Source organism: Aethalodelphis obliquidens, unplaced genomic scaffold (genome assembly GCF_003676395.1).
Source record: "Aethalodelphis obliquidens isolate GAN/ISIS:26980383/991018 unplaced genomic scaffold, ASM367639v1 scaffold47, whole genome shotgun sequence".
Classification (NCBI taxonomy): domain Eukaryota; kingdom Metazoa; phylum Chordata; class Mammalia; order Artiodactyla; family Delphinidae; genus Aethalodelphis; species Aethalodelphis obliquidens.
The window spans coordinates 10,023,550-10,041,338 of record NW_020837991.1 but is presented as its reverse complement, the minus strand read 5'-3'; the positions used below and the strand labels follow the sequence as shown (position 1 = coordinate 10,041,338).

At 36.7% G+C, this 17,789-nt stretch overlaps 1 protein-coding gene across 2 annotated transcripts in view; it reads right to left on the bottom strand.

Moving 5' to 3' along the window:
* Positions 1 to 257: 257 nt before the first annotated feature.
* CUNH2orf76 (chromosome unknown C2orf76 homolog) overlaps positions 258 to 17,789 on the bottom strand; it is an 85,213-nt gene continuing 67,681 nt past the window's right edge. For both annotated transcript variants that reach the window (XM_027082578.1, XM_027082580.1), the window contains 3 exons: positions 14,958 to 14,995; positions 7,953 to 8,034; positions 258 to 448 (listed from right to left, as the gene is read on the bottom strand). In XM_027082578.1, the coding sequence (XP_026938379.1) occupies positions 372 to 448; positions 7,953 to 8,034; positions 14,958 to 14,995 (197 nt within the window). In that variant the 3' untranslated portion in view covers positions 258 to 371. The remainder of the gene's footprint in view (positions 449 to 7,952; positions 8,035 to 14,957; positions 14,996 to 17,789) is intronic.

Here is a 17,789-nt window from a genome sequence, read left to right as displayed (position 1 = left end):
GAGAAAACACAAAATAAACAGAATGACCTTTAAGTCTTATACTCTTTTTAAAGAATCCAACATGCAAGTCACCAAAATGACCTCTAATTTCAGAAAAACAAATTATAACTAAAGAACCAACACTCCATGGTGATTTTTGAATCACTATTTCTTTCACTTAAAAAAATCACGTTTTCCCCATAAATAAATATATTATTTTACAACAAGAAAGAAAAAAAGGAGACCTGCAGAAGAGAGAACACACAGCAGATTTTACCTCAAATGGCAGAGATGGGATTAATTTTTTTTAAGTTTATTTGTCAATTTAAAAAACTCACTAGTGGAATAAAGAGCTTAATACAAGTATGCAAAAAGGAAGTCCTGTGAAGTTTTCACCAGGATGAAAGGGGATTAGCTTTGTAGTTCTTATAGTCGTCTTCACAGAAGAATGCAATTTCAGTTTCATTGGCTGGAAAAAAAGAAAAATAGAAAATGGAAAAAAAAATTGAATGTAAAACTAGATTTTAAACAAGTATGGAAATCCATTTCTTTGATTCAGTGCTTTAGTTGCCTAAAGTTAGAAAGATGAGTTACTGGTTTGATTTCACATTTCACAAAATCAACAAGAAGTATAAGTTGTGGTTATAAGACTCTAGAATTCAACTGATTAAAAAGAAAAATAACCAAAAACATTAAAAACAAGAATTAACACATGAATCTGGTTTTCAGGAAATCATAAAATTGCTCATTTATAGTCCTCTTAACAGTCCTAGAAATAATAAGCCTTTATTTTTTCTTACTGAAGAAGGAGGAAAACACTTTTTTTTCCCTCTCTGAAATTGGCCTGTAGGTATAATAATTTAATACTTAGAGGATCAGTAGAATATTTTACAGATCACTTTACATTCTCCCTCATGACCCATCAAAATATGTGTCTGAAGAAGTTAATTTTTTGCCTGCTTATGACTAATTCATGAGGCTTCAACAATATGCAAAATGAAAGACACAAATTGGCTTCTACCGCAATACCTTCAAATACCTCTAATTATTCACAGGGGATATGGCACAGCTAAAGGACCCACAAAGGTTCAGAGCAGTCACAATTCTTTCAACTTAACAGGTCAAGGACTCTGTCTTCTGAAACAATAAGTCAGCAACATTATTAATTCAGACTGGAGACAAACCTGATGGAAAGCCTTCCAATTATTAAACATGCAATTCTTTAAGGCGTCACGCCAACAAGTTCCACATTTGTTTTTTAAATTAAACCAGAAGTTAATACAGTCTGCTTAGCTTTTACAGAAAGAGCAAAAGGGCCTTCAGAATCTTGACAAGAAAACAGACAAGATTATTTGTAAGGAATACTGATCACACAATTAACATATCCTCCTAAAACTGACAAGTGAAACTCTTCAAGCCAAATAAATAGGATAATAAGGAAGGATGCCAAGGATTACCACTGGTCTCCTAGTTTACAGCTCTCATCTCATTAGAATTTATCACAGAAGAACGAAATTAAAGAACTTAGCATGACATTTCTTTAAAAATGCTTTTCGCTGCTTTTAACAATACCAAATTTAATGTTTCTCAAACCTAAATTACCGTGCTCTTTACAGAAAATATAGAAATACTGAAAGAGGAAAATAAAATCACCCATAGTCTCAGATCCTCATTCCAGTCCTACCGTATCTTCAAGACTAGATGAAGATTAATCTTGATAAAAATCAGATTACAAGCTCTTGTCACAATAAGCCTGGATGTGCGTGGAGGGTGTAGGGGATGGGGAGACACAGAAGAAAGAAGCTGGGAATCAATGAGAGGGGCTGTAAACAAATGCACCCTGGGCAAACAGTAAGTTAAGGTACAGTGAAATTTTACAAGAAAATAGCATTTAAAAGAACGGCTAAGAGCTCTACACTTGGAATCAAGGGGCTTCAAAAAATTCAACATTCAAAGAGAAGATATTTTGAGATCTATCCTTCATATAAAAAGCTCCTGGGGTTTCCTTTCTTGAAGAGGAGCAAGCCCAAAGGTACACTACATATTTTGCAAGTGATTCTAATATCCTCCTCCTAATGGAGAATGAGCAAAAGCCCCCTGTTCTTAATAATCACAGTGCAAGGTTTCATCCATGATGTGCTATTTACATACAGAACTTTACATCGCGCTTTGCCCACACAGCACTTTGCTCAATACACACTAACTGTAATTACAATTTTACTTACTGCAGTTGACATTTATCTCTGTACCCCTTCTGAGAAACTAATATATCGTATGGCTCTTCAGGACACCAATAACAGGTTTAGAATTAAGCGGATAAAAAGAAAGAACTGACAAAGCATTTTTGTTTTGACACATAGGTTCTCTTCGTTCTAATTAACTTACAGATCAATCCATTATCTACATCATACATATAATACAGACTCAAAATGAGATCATCTAGGTAAAGATTTTATTTTCAGATGAATGAATTTTTTTCAGGAAAACTAGATTGACAAATGGGTTAAAAACTCAAATGGTCCAGGCTGATGAAAATTTTTCACCCTTAAATTGGAGAATAACACACAAATTAAGAGTTAGTTGCTCTGAACATTCAAAAGAAAGACATAAAATGGATTTTAAACTTTAGTAATGTGGTCCTCAAACAGAAATAGAATATAATGTTTTTTTTAAATCTATAGAACTCTGTTGAAAATGTTTGAGTGATTTCACGTCTTTAGACTGCAAATCGACTTGCCAATTAAAATGAAAACAAATAACGAACGATTTTCAAGACCTCTACATACCACCCTTTCCACCATTATCCCTTAAATTCCTGCTTCCCAAATTCTATTTAAAATGGCTCCAGAAGAACCCTCGGGAAGTCTACCACATGCCAGTCCCCTAGGGCACCTGATTTTAAATTAAATGTGCTGCAGGCGGCAGTGCACTCAGGTGCACAGTGCTTTGGCATGTGAATCTGAAATGAATGTGCATTCTCAAATCCAATAAATACACTCCAGCTCATCCCTTTGTCTTACTATCAAATGAAATCAAGTAAGAACTCTCCAAATACATTTGTGGTTCATTTTAATACTGACTTTCAAGTTTAATAAAATGAATGCAAGCTAGGACATCGCATGTTGGATATGAAATTAAGAATTTTATAAAGTTTCCATTATAAAATACACATATATACACCTTGAACAGTAAAATAATGACTTCAATTTTTTTAAATATAAGAAAAACAATTTTAAATGTAAAATCTCAAGAAAAATTAAGTGCAATGTACTTAAACTCCTCAACTAACTTATTTCAATAAACTCGCCTACCAACAAGGATTTAGTGTATAGTTTCTAAATCCCTAGGCTTGTACTAGTCAGTACCAAAGCTGTGCGCAGCACAGCAACTGTCATCTGAGGAAAGAGACTGAGTCGTGCATCCTGACTGCAGTACAGATAATTAATGATCGGGGCAGACTATCATTGGGTAGGCTGTAATGTGAAAATAACTGCAGATTATTGGCAAAAACAAAAACAGAAACAAAAAAACCACGAAGGGCCAGGTGTGATTTCTGCAGCAATTTGAGACCAAAAGGACAAAGTTTCACCCTCTCCCCTGTTCCAGGACTATACCCCGTCCTTGCAAGTTTCACAAAATCCTAATCTACAAATCATTCAAAACCATGCTCTCTGCTGAGCTATATTTTTAGCTTTTCACCTAAGGAGGTCAACAATCCAACAGATAGTTCCAAACTACTGTGTCTTTTATTTCGTAGCTGCTTGAGCATCTGTTTTCAAGCTGGCAGAGAAGATTCCAAACTAATTTGAAGAAAACAAATAGTAAAATGAATCTGACCTTTGATAGACTGGACACTGTGATTTCCACAACAACGAGGGGAGGGCAAAAAGGGAAGAAACATGTCTGGGAGGTTCCTTCTGACCCTCTTGCTCTGGGATCTCAAATTCCCTGGTCCCACCACCTACTTAATCGAGTACAAGACCACCGCTGTTATGATGTTAACGTGAACAGCCAGTTTAACGCGCTGTCAAAGGAGAAAAGCACGTATGCCCCAAGATATTACTACCGAAAAGAGAATGGGAAAGGGATCCAAACCTTCAGGAAACACAAATCGAATATGATCCTGATAAAGAAGTGGGAGCCAAGGAATCCTATAATATGAGCTGCTTATCCAAGATCACCCAGAGGTGCTAGGCACAAAGACTGGGTTCTGGTTGTGGGCAGACAACAGGGGTGACACATAAGATGAAAACAAACCTCAAGGGAGTTTGGGAATTATTACAAGATCTGGCTTGATGCGAACTCTTCCCACAGATGAGCACTTATGGTTTGGCCGCCTGTATCTTGTTTTAAAATATTTCCAATGAAACATAACTGACTTTAGAAGAGTTACCCTACCCAAGTTTCTTTCCTAAACCAGAGAAGATTCGAAAGATAGCAGCAGTAGAATGTAGCGAAATGAAAGAGATAAAATATAACCCCCAAAATATTTAACACGCAAATTTATTACTTAGGGGAATTAGTCCATAAAACCACAACTGTTAATAACAAGATGAAAATCTTTAAATTATAAATAACAATTCTAGGTAAGGCCTTCTTCTTCCTTCCACAAAGCAAATCTTTTTATTTATGTATTTTAGAACTAAATCCACAAGTAAAAACCTCCCCTGACGTCAAGCGTAGGCAGAATATACAATTGGGATCTGCAATGTAGATAAAAGGCCAGAGAATTTCTCGGTGAGAAAAGAAATCTTCAAACCAGTTTGTTCCCCTAATTTCCCCCCTCACAGTCTTTCTTTTCCTTTCATGGTTTTTTACAGAAAAGTCCTAATGATACATTTGTTACATTGGCATTATTCCCATGGCAATTGGCTATGATAGCAGAGTGACAGCTCTACAGAAAGATCAAGTGGTAAAAAGGGAGAGAGTGATGACTTAGAATTTTTCTCTTAAACCTCTTAAAATCCTAACCAGGCATGGCACCGGGGGAGGGAAAATTCCCTAGAAAAATCACACACTTCAAGTATCACTTTTACCATCTACTTGCACTTAGAATTTTTTGCACTGCTCTAGGCAACAAAGGGGAACATGCAGGAGAGGGGATCACTCCCCACAGGGACCAAAGTCACCCTCAGGCAGGGCTGCAGGCTTGCCATGGCAGGAGAGCAGTTTGAAGTACCACCCTGAAACCAGTGGAGAACCCACAAAAAGGATCTGATGCTGATCTAAGATCTATGGCCTTAAAACAAGAATGACAAAAAGAGGGATTTGATTCACACCGTTATAGGTGGTTCGTTACTTAAGTCTGAAATTAGTAACAATTAAACCAACAACTTGATGTTTTAACAAATTCAAAACATTTGCCAACTGCTTTCTCCAAGATGGCTTCCAAATAAACTAAGTATTTTTGAGGGCCTTTACATGCATTGCTCTAGATGCTTTCATATACATTCTTTTACTCAACCCATGAAAACCCTCTGAAATAGGTTTAATTATTTCCGTTTTGTTTTACAGAAATCGAAGTAGAAGTTCGGAGAGGCTAAATGGCTTCCAGGTCACAAAGCAAGCAAAATGTGGAGACTTCATTCAAACCAATTTTCTCCAAATTTAGGAGTTTATTCCTTAAAATCGGGTCCTCACTTTACAAGTAATACATGTAAATAGTAGAAAAAAGTTTAAATTATCAATGCAAGAACAATTAGATAATGTGGAGAATAAAGGGAAAAAGATTAATTACTGGCAATGCCACCACCCAGAGAAACCATTTCTATAATTTTAGCATATGATCTTTTCTCCATATACATATACAGACATGTAAACACATACATTTTAAAATAATAATGGTATCACACAATATAGTCTATTTCCATTCAATAAACAAAGCTCTACATCAATGAATCCCAAACAGAGAAGGTGAGAGATAACACCTCAGAAGGCATATCACAACCTGGGGGGAGTCACAGAGTTGAAGAAGCACTTCTGTTGGCTTGGTAATAGATATGACAGAAAATTAAGTTTGAGAAAGTCTTATTCGTCAAACTGACCTACAGAAAGTTAGAGGTAATACCGCTTCCGAACAATAGTACGAGAGAACATTCATTTCCTAACACTCCCTCAGATACTACCACTGTTCTTCACGTCTGCTAGTCTTATAATCACTGCTTGTTGAAGGTCACCCAGACATTAAGTGGCAGAGTCAAGCTGTGAACCCAAGCACTCTGACTCCAGCCTCTAATTCTTAACCACTAGAGTAGAAAATTACAAAAAATAGTATCTATTTTCATGTGCATTTCTCTCATTTCTAATAAGGCTGTACTATTTTTTATGTTAGCTATTTCTTCTATCAGTAGAATTTATTTCTCCTTTTTATACTAATTATAAGACCTCTTTATAAAGTCAGGCTAATAACTTTTTCTTTGTCATATATGCTGCAAATATTTTTTCACAGTTTATTGCTTCTTGTTTAACTCTATGTGGTCAAATCTATCATTTCTCCCGGCTTTATGGCTTCTGGCTTCAAAGGCATGCCCTTTCTAAGGGCATGCCCTTCTCCCCAAGATTATGAAACTACTGACTTACATTTAAGAAAATTTTTTTACATTATCACATTTAACCTATAGAGAATTTATTTTGGAATGAAGACTAAGAATTTAAATTTGATTTTCCCAAATGTTTTGGCAATGGGCCCAATGTTTTCTGGCTAATTCATTCTTTCCCCCACTTATCTGAGATGTCAAAATTTTGTTATACTGTGAAATTTCTTTTAGTTGGTTTTGGATTTTCCAGTCTTTTCCATGGAGTTATCTGTCAATTCCTATATCAATACCAGTCTATTATACTAATTATAGTTTTATGCTTAACAACAAGCAGTTGTTAAGTGCCACCTGCTATAATAATATAATAGCAATTGAAGAAATAAATGCCAAATTGAAAATTGTTTTTCCAAATAACAGCAATCAATCTCATGTATTCACAATAAGGAAAGACACTGAATCTAGCCAATAGTGTAGACTTAAACACAGTAAACAAGTCTGACGTTATACAACATGGTATTTAAAATCATATTTAAATTGGAAGATATGTCAGGAACCCACTTTAGCCACATGTGTCATTTAAAAATGAATTCCTGACAGATGTGACTAAAATAACTCAATAAAACACCTGTCAAACAAATGTAAGGCTTCCTAACATGGACTTCATGAACTTTAGAGTGCTCCTTAACCCGTGCATATAAAAAAATTAGAAAGTAAGTATGATTTGTGCTGTTTCATTAGAGTCACTGACCACAAAGGCATGTCAGAGGCATAATGCCTTCAACTGCTCACATCTCTCTCACAAACTTCATCCAACTGCCACATCATTTGTAAGTGTACACATAAGTAGAATTATAGTGACATCTAATGGTCATAAAACATGTCACACAGCACTTCTTTAAATCTACATGCATATTCCAAGTTGAAAGGCTAAATCAGGCAATTTTTCAACTGTACACACTAGGCTCCTATTTGAATTCCATGACTTGGTCGGCCCAGAGTGATCTGGATGACTAACAGAAACTACGCTGCATGTTACACAAACAACATCTCACTTCATTATTCCACATGAGTTCTACCAGGCCCTATTCTCTTAAACTATCTGCTCAAATGATGCTGATATAAGTAGGTTATTAAGTGAGTAATAACCTGTCAATCACTTAAAATAACCTCCGCAGAATTCTGAGCATAGCTTCTGGAAAGAACTATTTGCATTCTGAATGTTTGGAGAGCAGATATCTACTTCCCTGGGTCAAATGATCTGAATCTACATCATTCTTGTCCTTTTCCTCTGAATAATTATACGGTAGTGTAAAGAGCACCAAGGGTACCATTTACATTGCATTAAGTTATCCAAATATAATCAGCCAGGTATCACCATACAGGCCAGGAAAGCCAGGGCCCCCTCCAACTCTACATGGCACGCACACTCCTTCTCACCGATTCCAGCTGCTTTCAGGGTGCTGTCTTCTTTTAACAGGAGGCTGTCATCATCTTCCAAACTCAACACAAGTTCATTCGTCTAGAAAGAAAGAAAATCTGCATTTTACCAGTACTTATATGTGTTTCATACTTGGTAAGATTCCTCAAAGACAACTGAATTGGTACTTTGGGTCACAGCAATAATTTACATTCTGCTCCCATCATTGTAGGGAGAGAAGTGAACAGATACACAGCGAGTACCTGCTAAATGCACACACGCCATAAAGCACTGGGGAGACAGTGCTAGAACACAGAGCTTTGGAGCTGGGGATGGGTTAAAACTCAGGTTCCACCAATATCCAGCTGCGTGGTCTCAACAACCACCTCTTAGAGGTCTCAACAAACAAACCTCTCTTAGAGGTGCTCTTATTGTGCTCATCTGTTAGAAAACAAAAAAAGTAGGGGGAGGGATGCATCTTCTTACTACCCTGTGGAGAGGATGAAAAGAGATGAAGCATATAAAACCCTCAGGACAGTGTCAGCCACACAGGGAGTACTGTTAGCTGTCACTGTTTTGTTATCATCATCATCATCACATCCTCACAATAATCCAGGAGGAATCAGAGAGGTTAAGATATAGGCCCAGACTATATGGCTAGTCAGCCAGGGGGCTGAGGTTCCAGCTTTGGCCAGTCTTTTTTTGTTGTTTTTGAATTTTATTTAGTTTTTTATACAGCAGGCTCTTATTAGTCATCCATTTTATACACATCAGTATATACATGTCAATCCCAATCTCCCAATTCATCACACCACCACCGTCCCCCATGGCTTTCCCCGCTTGGTGTCCATACGTTTGTTCTCTACATCTGTGCCTCAACTTCTGCCCTGCAAACTGGTTCATCTGTACCATTTTTCTAGGTTCCACATGTATGCGTTAATATGCGATATTTGTTTTTCTCTTTCTGACTTACTTCACTCTGTATGACAGTCTCTAGATTCATCCACGTCTCTACAAATGACTCAATTTCATTCTTTTTTATGGCTGAGTAATATTCCATTGTATATATGTACCACAACTTCTTTATCCATTCGTCTGTTGATGGACATTTAGGTTGTTTCCATGACCTGGCTATTGTAAATAGTGCTGCAATGAATACTGGGGTGCATGTGTCTTTTTGAATTATGATTTTCTCAGGGTATATGTCCAGTAGTGGGATTGCTGGGTCACATGGTAATTCTATTTTTCGTTTTTTAAGGAACGTCCACACTGTTCTCCATAGTGGCTGTATCAATTTACATTCCTACCAACAGTGCAAGAGGGTTCCCTTTTCTCCACACCCTCTCCAGCATTTGTTGTTTGTAGATTTTTTGATGATGGCCATTCTGACCAGTGTGAGGTGATACCTCATTGTAGTTTTGACTTGCATTTCTCTAATAATTAGTGATGCTGAGCAGCTTTTCATGTGCCTCTTGCCCATCTGTATGTCTTCTTCAGAGAAATGTCTACTTAGGTCTTCTGCCCATTATTTGATTGGGTTGTTTGTTTTTTTTAATATTGAGCTGCATGAGCTGTTTATATATTTTGGAGATTAATCCTTTGTCTGGTGATTCGTTTGCAAATATTTTCTTCCATTCTGAGGGTTGTCTTTTCGTCTTGTTTATAGTTTGCATTGCAAAAGCTTTGAAGTTTCATTTGGTCCCATTTGTTTATTTTTGTTTTTATTTCCATTACTCTAGGAGGTGGATGAAAAAAGATCTTGCTGTGATTTCTGTCGAAGAGTGTTCTTCCCATCTTTTCCTCTAAGAGTTTTATAGTGTCCAGTCTTACATTTAGGTCTCGAATCCATTTTGAGTTTATTTTTGTGTATGGTGTTGGGGAGTGTTCTAATTTCATTCTTTTACATGTAATTGTCCAGTTTCCCCAGCACCACTTATTGAAGAGGCGGCTGTCTTTTCTCCATTGTATATCCTTGCCTTCTTTGTCATAGACTAGTTGACCATAGGTGCGTGGATTTATCTCTGGGCTTTCTATCCTGTTCCATTGATCTATATTTCTGTTTTTGCAAAAACAAAAACAGTCTGACTTCTGAGAGAAGCAAATTTGCCTCTGCTGAAAGTCCACATATCTAAACACCTTGCTGACAAACACTTGGTCCCATGTCATGTTAACTAACACTTCTCGTGTGATTTGGGGTGGGGGTAGATGAGATTGCTCTCCGATGCTATTCACAAATTCAGTTAAACATCATAAATACAGGAGGATTGCTATCTGCCTGTAAACAGCACCTAGTAGTGAGCACTAGTTGGGCACACAGTACCACCTGTCAACCAGAACGCAGCTGTTTAGTGACGGATTCTCTTTCTAGAATATGGCTGAGAGGGAGGCTCAGCAATGAGGCCTCTCAGCAGCCAAAAGAGCTGACCCAGAAGCCATGCTCCAAAGCTTCACTCACTAGAGAGCACAGGGGCTTAACCTCCAAAACACACAGATTCAAAGGGGGAAAAAGAACTTCACTAAAGACATCATTAGTTAATTGACTTAATATTTATTTATTAAATAAATAAATATCTATTTAAGAAATATGCACCAGGTCTTAGTTGCAGCACACAGGACGCTCCATGCTGCATGCGGGATCTTCGTTGCCGGCTGCGGGGTCTTTAGTTTTGCAGCATGTGGGATCTAGCTCCCTGACCAGGGATTGAACCCAGGCCTCCTGCATTGGGAGCGCGGAGTCTAAAAAATCATTTTAGAATAGGTAATACGTACTCACAATACAAAATTCTCCAAGTACATAGGGACAGAGTGAGAAGTAGTCTCCTCCCAACCCCATCCAACTAGTTCTTCTCCAGAGAATTTGTACTGATTCTTATGTATCCTTCCAGAGACTGTCCCTGTATGTGTACATGCAGGTGGAGGTGGAGATGTGCATGTAAACTTTTTCACACAAATAATGGCATATTATATGCTGTGTTCTAACACCTTACTTTTTTCTCTTAAAATATCTTAAAATCATTCAAAATCAGTGTAAGAGCTGCCTCATAACTTATCAAGGTTGCAGCATATTCCAATGAAAGTATTAACTCTCCCTCTCTGTCCCTACTGATGGACATTCAGGTTGTTTCCTATGTCTTCCTACCATACACAATCCTGCAACAAATATCCTTGCACATATATTATTTTGCATAAGTTTTATCTGTAAGATAAATTCCTAGAAGTAGAACTGTTGAGTCAGAGAGTAAGGGCAATTTTTATTCTGACAGATACCGCCAAATTACTCTCCAAAGAAGCAGTACCCATTTATACCAATGCTACCCATCACTGAGAGTCCCTGTTTCCCACACCCTCACCAACACAGTGTATTATCAAAATCTTTTGATCTCTGCCAATCCAGCAGATATAAATTAAGTATAGTCTTAATTTGTATTTATTTTAAGTAAAGATTTGAATATTTTCTATTTTTTAAGAAACTTGTAGGATAATTTTTTAAATGGAATTGTAAAATTAGGCCTTTCCTGTAATATAAGTTAGAAAATTTTCTCTTAGTTTTTCAGTTGTTCCTTCATTTTTCTTATAGTGTCTTTTTTTAAAAAGAAGGTGCTGAATGTCTGTTGAATAAATTAATGAATAAAGTAAAATGTATCAATCTTTTATTTTCCTATCATATTTGGACCTTCAGTCTAAGATTACTTTTAAAATTCCATGTTTACTTCAAATATTTTAATTAATTCCATCTTTTAAACTTTTAATCATAGAGAATTTCAAACATACAATGTATACAGAATAGTACAATTAACCCTCCTGTACCCATCACGTGGCCTGAACAAATTATTCACTCAAGTTAGTCTATTTCATTTCGACCCTCACCTGTGGGTTTCATCTTTGATTTATGTCATTAACCCAGTGAGTACTTATTTTGGCATAAAGAAAAGGATATGGATTCAATTTAACTGTTTTCTAGATGTCTACCTAGTTCTTCCAATAACATTTACTGAATCCTCCATATTTTCTCCATAAATTTGAAATGCAATATTTAATATATATTAAATTCCTATATATAATAAGGTCTATTTTGGGGCTTCTAATTCTGTGCCATTGAACGAACAGTTCATGTGACAGTACCATATCGTTTTAACTAGTATAGTTTTATAAAATGTCTTAATATGTGCCAGGGTTAGTCACTTTCATTTCTCTTTTTTCTGACTATTCTTCATTATTTATTTTTTGCATCTTAGTTTTATAATCAGTTTCTTTAGCTCATATATATATATACACACACACATCTACACACACACATATATATACAAATACATATATACACACAACTGTAGAATTTTATTTCAATGGCATTAAGTTTGTAAATTAACTATGAGAGAACTGACATCTTCTTGCTGTTGCATCTTCCCATCCAAATATCCTAATATTTCCACTTAAGTCTCATCTTGTACCCCTCTTTACATGCTTTACTTTTTTGTTAAATTGAGGTAGAATTTCACATAAAGAAAATGCATATATCTTAAGAGAAGTTCAGCTCAATGAGTCTGGACAACTGAATACCCTCACTGGCATTTTAAAGTCTTCTTCTTAAAGATCTTGCATATTTCTTACTGAGTTTATTCCAGAGTGTGACTTCTTCCTTTCATATACTTTTAACAAGGATAGCTATCTGGTTTCCAAACTCACAAAATATAAGATAGAAATTATGGTTTTTCTTTCAAATCTTTTTGATAGGAATTATGACTTTACAAGTAGCCTACTGATTATAATCAAAATACAGACACACAAATACATTTTCTTGATAAAAAATAAATCATATTATGGTAATTATTTGTAACTATTGATTCATTCAATAAACACTGAGCTCATCATCCAAACAGGAGGCTCTGGTGGGAAGGTATCCAGTCACCTTTTTATTGTGATGGCAAGAAATTTCTGTGTATACCTGGTAATTGTAATTAAGAAAGTCTTTGGACCTAGAAAATTTGGGAAATGGGGAAAATGCCTTTCGTGAACAAGTTCATTAAGATACAGGAGTTATTTGGAAGTCTCTCCCTTTGGCTAAGGAAGGAGATTAAAATTACAGGTGGGTTGGAAAACTGACAGTCTGAGCCAGTGATGCTTATAGGCCCTGCAAATGAGGAGTAGAATGCACATGGAAAAATGAGAAAAAATGTCTGGTAGTTGGAAAAGGCACAAATGAGGACCTGTGGGTAAAATTTTTAAGTCTTAAAACCATATCTGTGAAAATATATTGACTTCTTCCTTACAAAAGTTAAAGTGGAAATTTGAAGAACCATCTCTGGGGTATATAGTCTGTACTCAACTAGAATGATTATGGTTTAGATGAAAGTTTATAAAGCCAGATTCCAGAAACATTCTAAGTGACTTAGTTTGTTCTGGGACTCTTTCTTTAAGTAAATACATTGTTCAACTAAAAAATAGGCCCGAATTTTTCAACTCTAACATGCCAAGACGGAACATATGTTTTAAATATAAGAAACAATTCTAAGATATTTCCAACTATAGCAGGAAAATTTCCTGACTTTTTTAAAATGTAATAATACTGATTATTTGAATATTATGAACTAGGTCTTCATTAAGGATAAAGGAATAATTTACTTATTATTCCTTTTAGGATACATGAGCTCCATGATGTAAAAATGCAACACTAAATGGAGAATGACAACCTTTTCAAAGAGCATACTGTTTCATTTTGACTTCATTTTATATATTTCCCTTCTACAATCAGACCAAGCTTCCTACTCTCCACGTTTTAGGGACAAGGTTGTAAAGGGTCCTGGCTTGGAGAAGAGAAAGTGGATGGAGTCTGTGGACAGATACAATTCTAGCATCGATACAAAGTACAGATCCCACACCACAGTCCCAGACACACACAAGCACTAAATTTTAAATAGTCTGACAATGGATACTGTCAAATTTGTATATATAATCCTCGGTATGAAAAAATAAAGTTACTGGAAAGACCCAGCTTGATTTTAGCCCAGGGAAACTGATTTCAGATTTCTGACCTCCAGAACTATAAGAGAATAAATGTGTGTTGTTTTAAGCCATCAGAAAAAAAAATGTTTTTGAGTTACTAATTCACAGTCAACAGACATACCCTCAGGCCAACTTCTTTATGATCTTTTGTTATATGTTTATTTCAAAGCTGATTGAGTTTATGGAGGGTATCTATGACTAGAGAAGAGAATGAAATTAAATGAATTCATAAAATACTTCCTTCAAAAATTGTTATGGAAACACTCCTACGAATGAGGCATTGTGCTAGGTATTGGAGATATGAAGAATAAGATACAGTCCCTTGTCCTTGAGTAGTCTGTATAATAGAGAAGGTTATTACTTTACTGAGAAGTCTACACAAGGTCACTGAGATTCAAGAAAAAAGATCACTCTGGTCTATCTGTATGAGAAGCAAACATAAAAACATCGCTCTAAAAAGGTAAGAAAACAGAAACAGAAATATACGATAAACACATAACTAATCAGTCCTCTTTTGGGGAAGGCCATGTCCTCTGTGGAACTAATAGGTCTGTTCCCAAGAGCCACAGTCCGGGGCCTTCTCTCATACACCGGAAGAGTCAAATCAGAAAAAAACACGTTATTTTCATCTGCTTTTGGCTCTCTTCTTCTGGTACAGAATTAAGAAAATCAAAGAAATTGGACTGACAGGTAATACCTGCCTTCCTTTATATGTAACCTGAATTAATTTTACCACGTTTTATGCTTATTTTATGTTACACATTTGCTTGATACATAACGTTGCTTTTTTTTTAAATTAACACTTTCTTTTAAAGGATCTACTAACAGGAATATGACTTAGAGGTCTTTTTTTTTTTTTCCTTTAATGGAAAAGTAAGGCTATAGAAAGGGTAGCTACAAAATTAAAAATGTTATTATAATGGAAAATATTTTAGAAGTACATGTGTTCATTCACTGATTCACTAAGTCAACCAAAATTGATTACTTGCTATGTGTGTGCCAGATACTGTACATACAAAACATACCTTTGATTTATGTGGTTGATGCACAATCTTTAGTTTATCTGAAAGAAAAAAAAAAAACAAGTTGTCTTTTTACTAAAACTATTCTAAAACTTCATTTCAAACTATTAAAGTGAGATGGGGGCAAGGTGGCAGCTATGAAATTGAGAAATCTGAGTCTTTGCCTTATGATCAGGTTCACTTAAACCTCTCGTACACAGTAAAGTAAAAATTACATTTGCATATCATTAGAATTAAAGATCACTGTATAAAGATATTTTAAAGCACTGGCCTTTGACACACACAACTGTGTTTGTACCATAACCTGAAGTCAACTCAGCACAGTTTCCCTTAGAAGACAGGTGAATGACATTATTCTACCCTGTTTGTTAGAGTCGCTAAATGCTAAGATTAGCAAATAAGGTTTAAAAAAAACAGTCTGTCTTAAATTAAGACAGACTTTGTTAATGTCTAGTACTACTACTATTACTAATCTATTAATCTCTCAGAATAGATTCAGTGACAGGAGGTCAAATCATACCAACAAGTTGTTACCACTCTCAGAATTCAAACACCATCAAGGATCACTGGTAATCTGAGCAAGGCTGCTAATACCCAAAGACTACTACTGTTTCCTGGTTTGGAAATACTACACAGGCTCACACCATCTAATCTGCTTTACTCAATTCAGAAAGTATCCAATTCTCCACTCAGTTTTATCTAATCATTTAATTAATGTATTATGAATACATGTGTTATTATGTCTGAATAAACTCTTAACCTTAAACTAAAATTCATTTCTATCAATCTCGCTGTTTGATTCAACAAGGAATTCACTGAAATGAAATGAAACAAGACTAAAAAGGAACAAGATAAAACCCCAGAAAAGGGAGGAACCAAGATGGCGACCTAGAAGGACGTGCTCTCACTCCCTCTTGCGAGAACACCAGAATCACAACTAGCTGATAGACAATCATCGACAGAAAGACACTGGAACTCACCAAAAAAGATACCCCACATCCAAAGACAAAGGAGAAGCCACAATGAGACGGTAGGAGGGGCGCAATCACAGTAAAGTCAAATCCCATTACTGGTGGGTGGGTGACTCACAGACGAGAAAAATTATAACACAGAAGTCCACCCACTAGAGTGAAGGTTCTGAGCCCAACGTCAGGCTTCCCAACCTGGGGGTCTGGCAACAGGAGGAGGAATTACTAGAGAATCAGACTTTGAAGCCTAGTGGGAATTGATTGCAGGACTTCAAGAGGACTGGGGGAAACAGAGACTCCACTCTTGGAGGGCACACACAAAGTAGTGTGTGCATCGGGACCCAGGGGAAAGAGCAGTGACCCCATAGGAGACTGAACCAGACCTACCTGCTAGTGTTGGAGGGTCCCCTGCAGAGGCGGAAGGGGGTGGGGGGGGGCTCTGCTTACCGTGGGGACAAGGACACAGACAGCAGAAGTTCTGGGAAGTACTCCTTGGCATGAGCCCTCCGAGAGTCTGTCATTAGCCCCACCAAAGAGTGCAGGTAGGCTCCAGTGTTGGCTTGCCTCAGGCCAAACAACAAACAGGGAGGGAACCCAGCCCCACTGATCAACAGTCAAGTGGATTAAAGTTTTACTGAGCTCTGCCCACCAGAGCAACAGTCAGCTCTACCCACCGGCAGTCCATCCCATCAGGAGACATGCAAAAGCCTCTTAGATAGCCTCATCCACCAGAGGGCAGACAGCAGAAAGAAGAAGTACAATCCTGCAGCCTGTGGAACAAAAACCACATTCACAGAAAGATAGACAAGATGAAAAGGCAGACAGCTATGTACCAGATGAAGGAACAAGATAAAACCCCAGAAAAACAACTAAATGAAGTGTATATAGGCATCCTTCCAGAAAAAGAATTCAGAATAATGATAGTGAAGATGATCCAGGACCTTGGAAAAAGAATGGAGGCAAAGATCGAGAAGATGCAAGAAATGTTTAACAAACATCTACAAGAATTAAAGAACAAACAAACAGAGATGAACAAGACAATAACTGAAATGAAAACTACACTAGAAGGAATCAATAGCAGAATAACTGAGGCAGAAGAACAGATAAGTGACCTGGAAGACAGAATGGTAGAATTCACTGCTGTGGAACAGAGTAAAGAAAAATGAAAGAAAAGAAATGAAGACAGCCTAAGAGACCTCAGGGACAACATTAAACGCAAAATCATTCGCATTATAGGGGTCCCAGAAGAGAGAGACACAAAGGACAAGAGAAAATATTTCAAGAGATTATAGTCAAAAACTTCCCTAACATGGGAAAGGAAATAGCTACCCAAGTCCAGGAAGCGCAGAGAGTCCCATACAGGATAAACCCAAGGACAAACACGCCGAGACACATAGTAATCAAACTGGCAAAAATTAAAGACAAAGAAAAATTATTGAAAGCAGCAAGGGAAAAACAACAAATAACATACAAGGGAACTCCCATAAGGTTAATAGCACAATTCTCAGCAGAAACTCTACAAGTCAGAAGGGAGTGGCATGATATACTTAAAGTGATGAAAGGGAAGAACCTACAACCAACATTACTCTACCCGGCAAGGATCTCATTCAGATTTGATGGAGAAATCAAAAGCTTTACAGACAAGCAAAAGCTAAGAGAATTCAGCACCACCAAACCAGCTCTACAACAAATGCTAAAGGAACTTCTCTAAGTGGGAAAAAAAGGGAAGAAAAGGACCTACAAAAACAAACCCAAAACAATTAAGAAAATAGTCATAGGATAATTACCTTAAACGTGAATGGATTAAATGCTCCAACCAACAGACACAGGCTTGCTGAATGGATACAAAAACAAGACCCATATATAT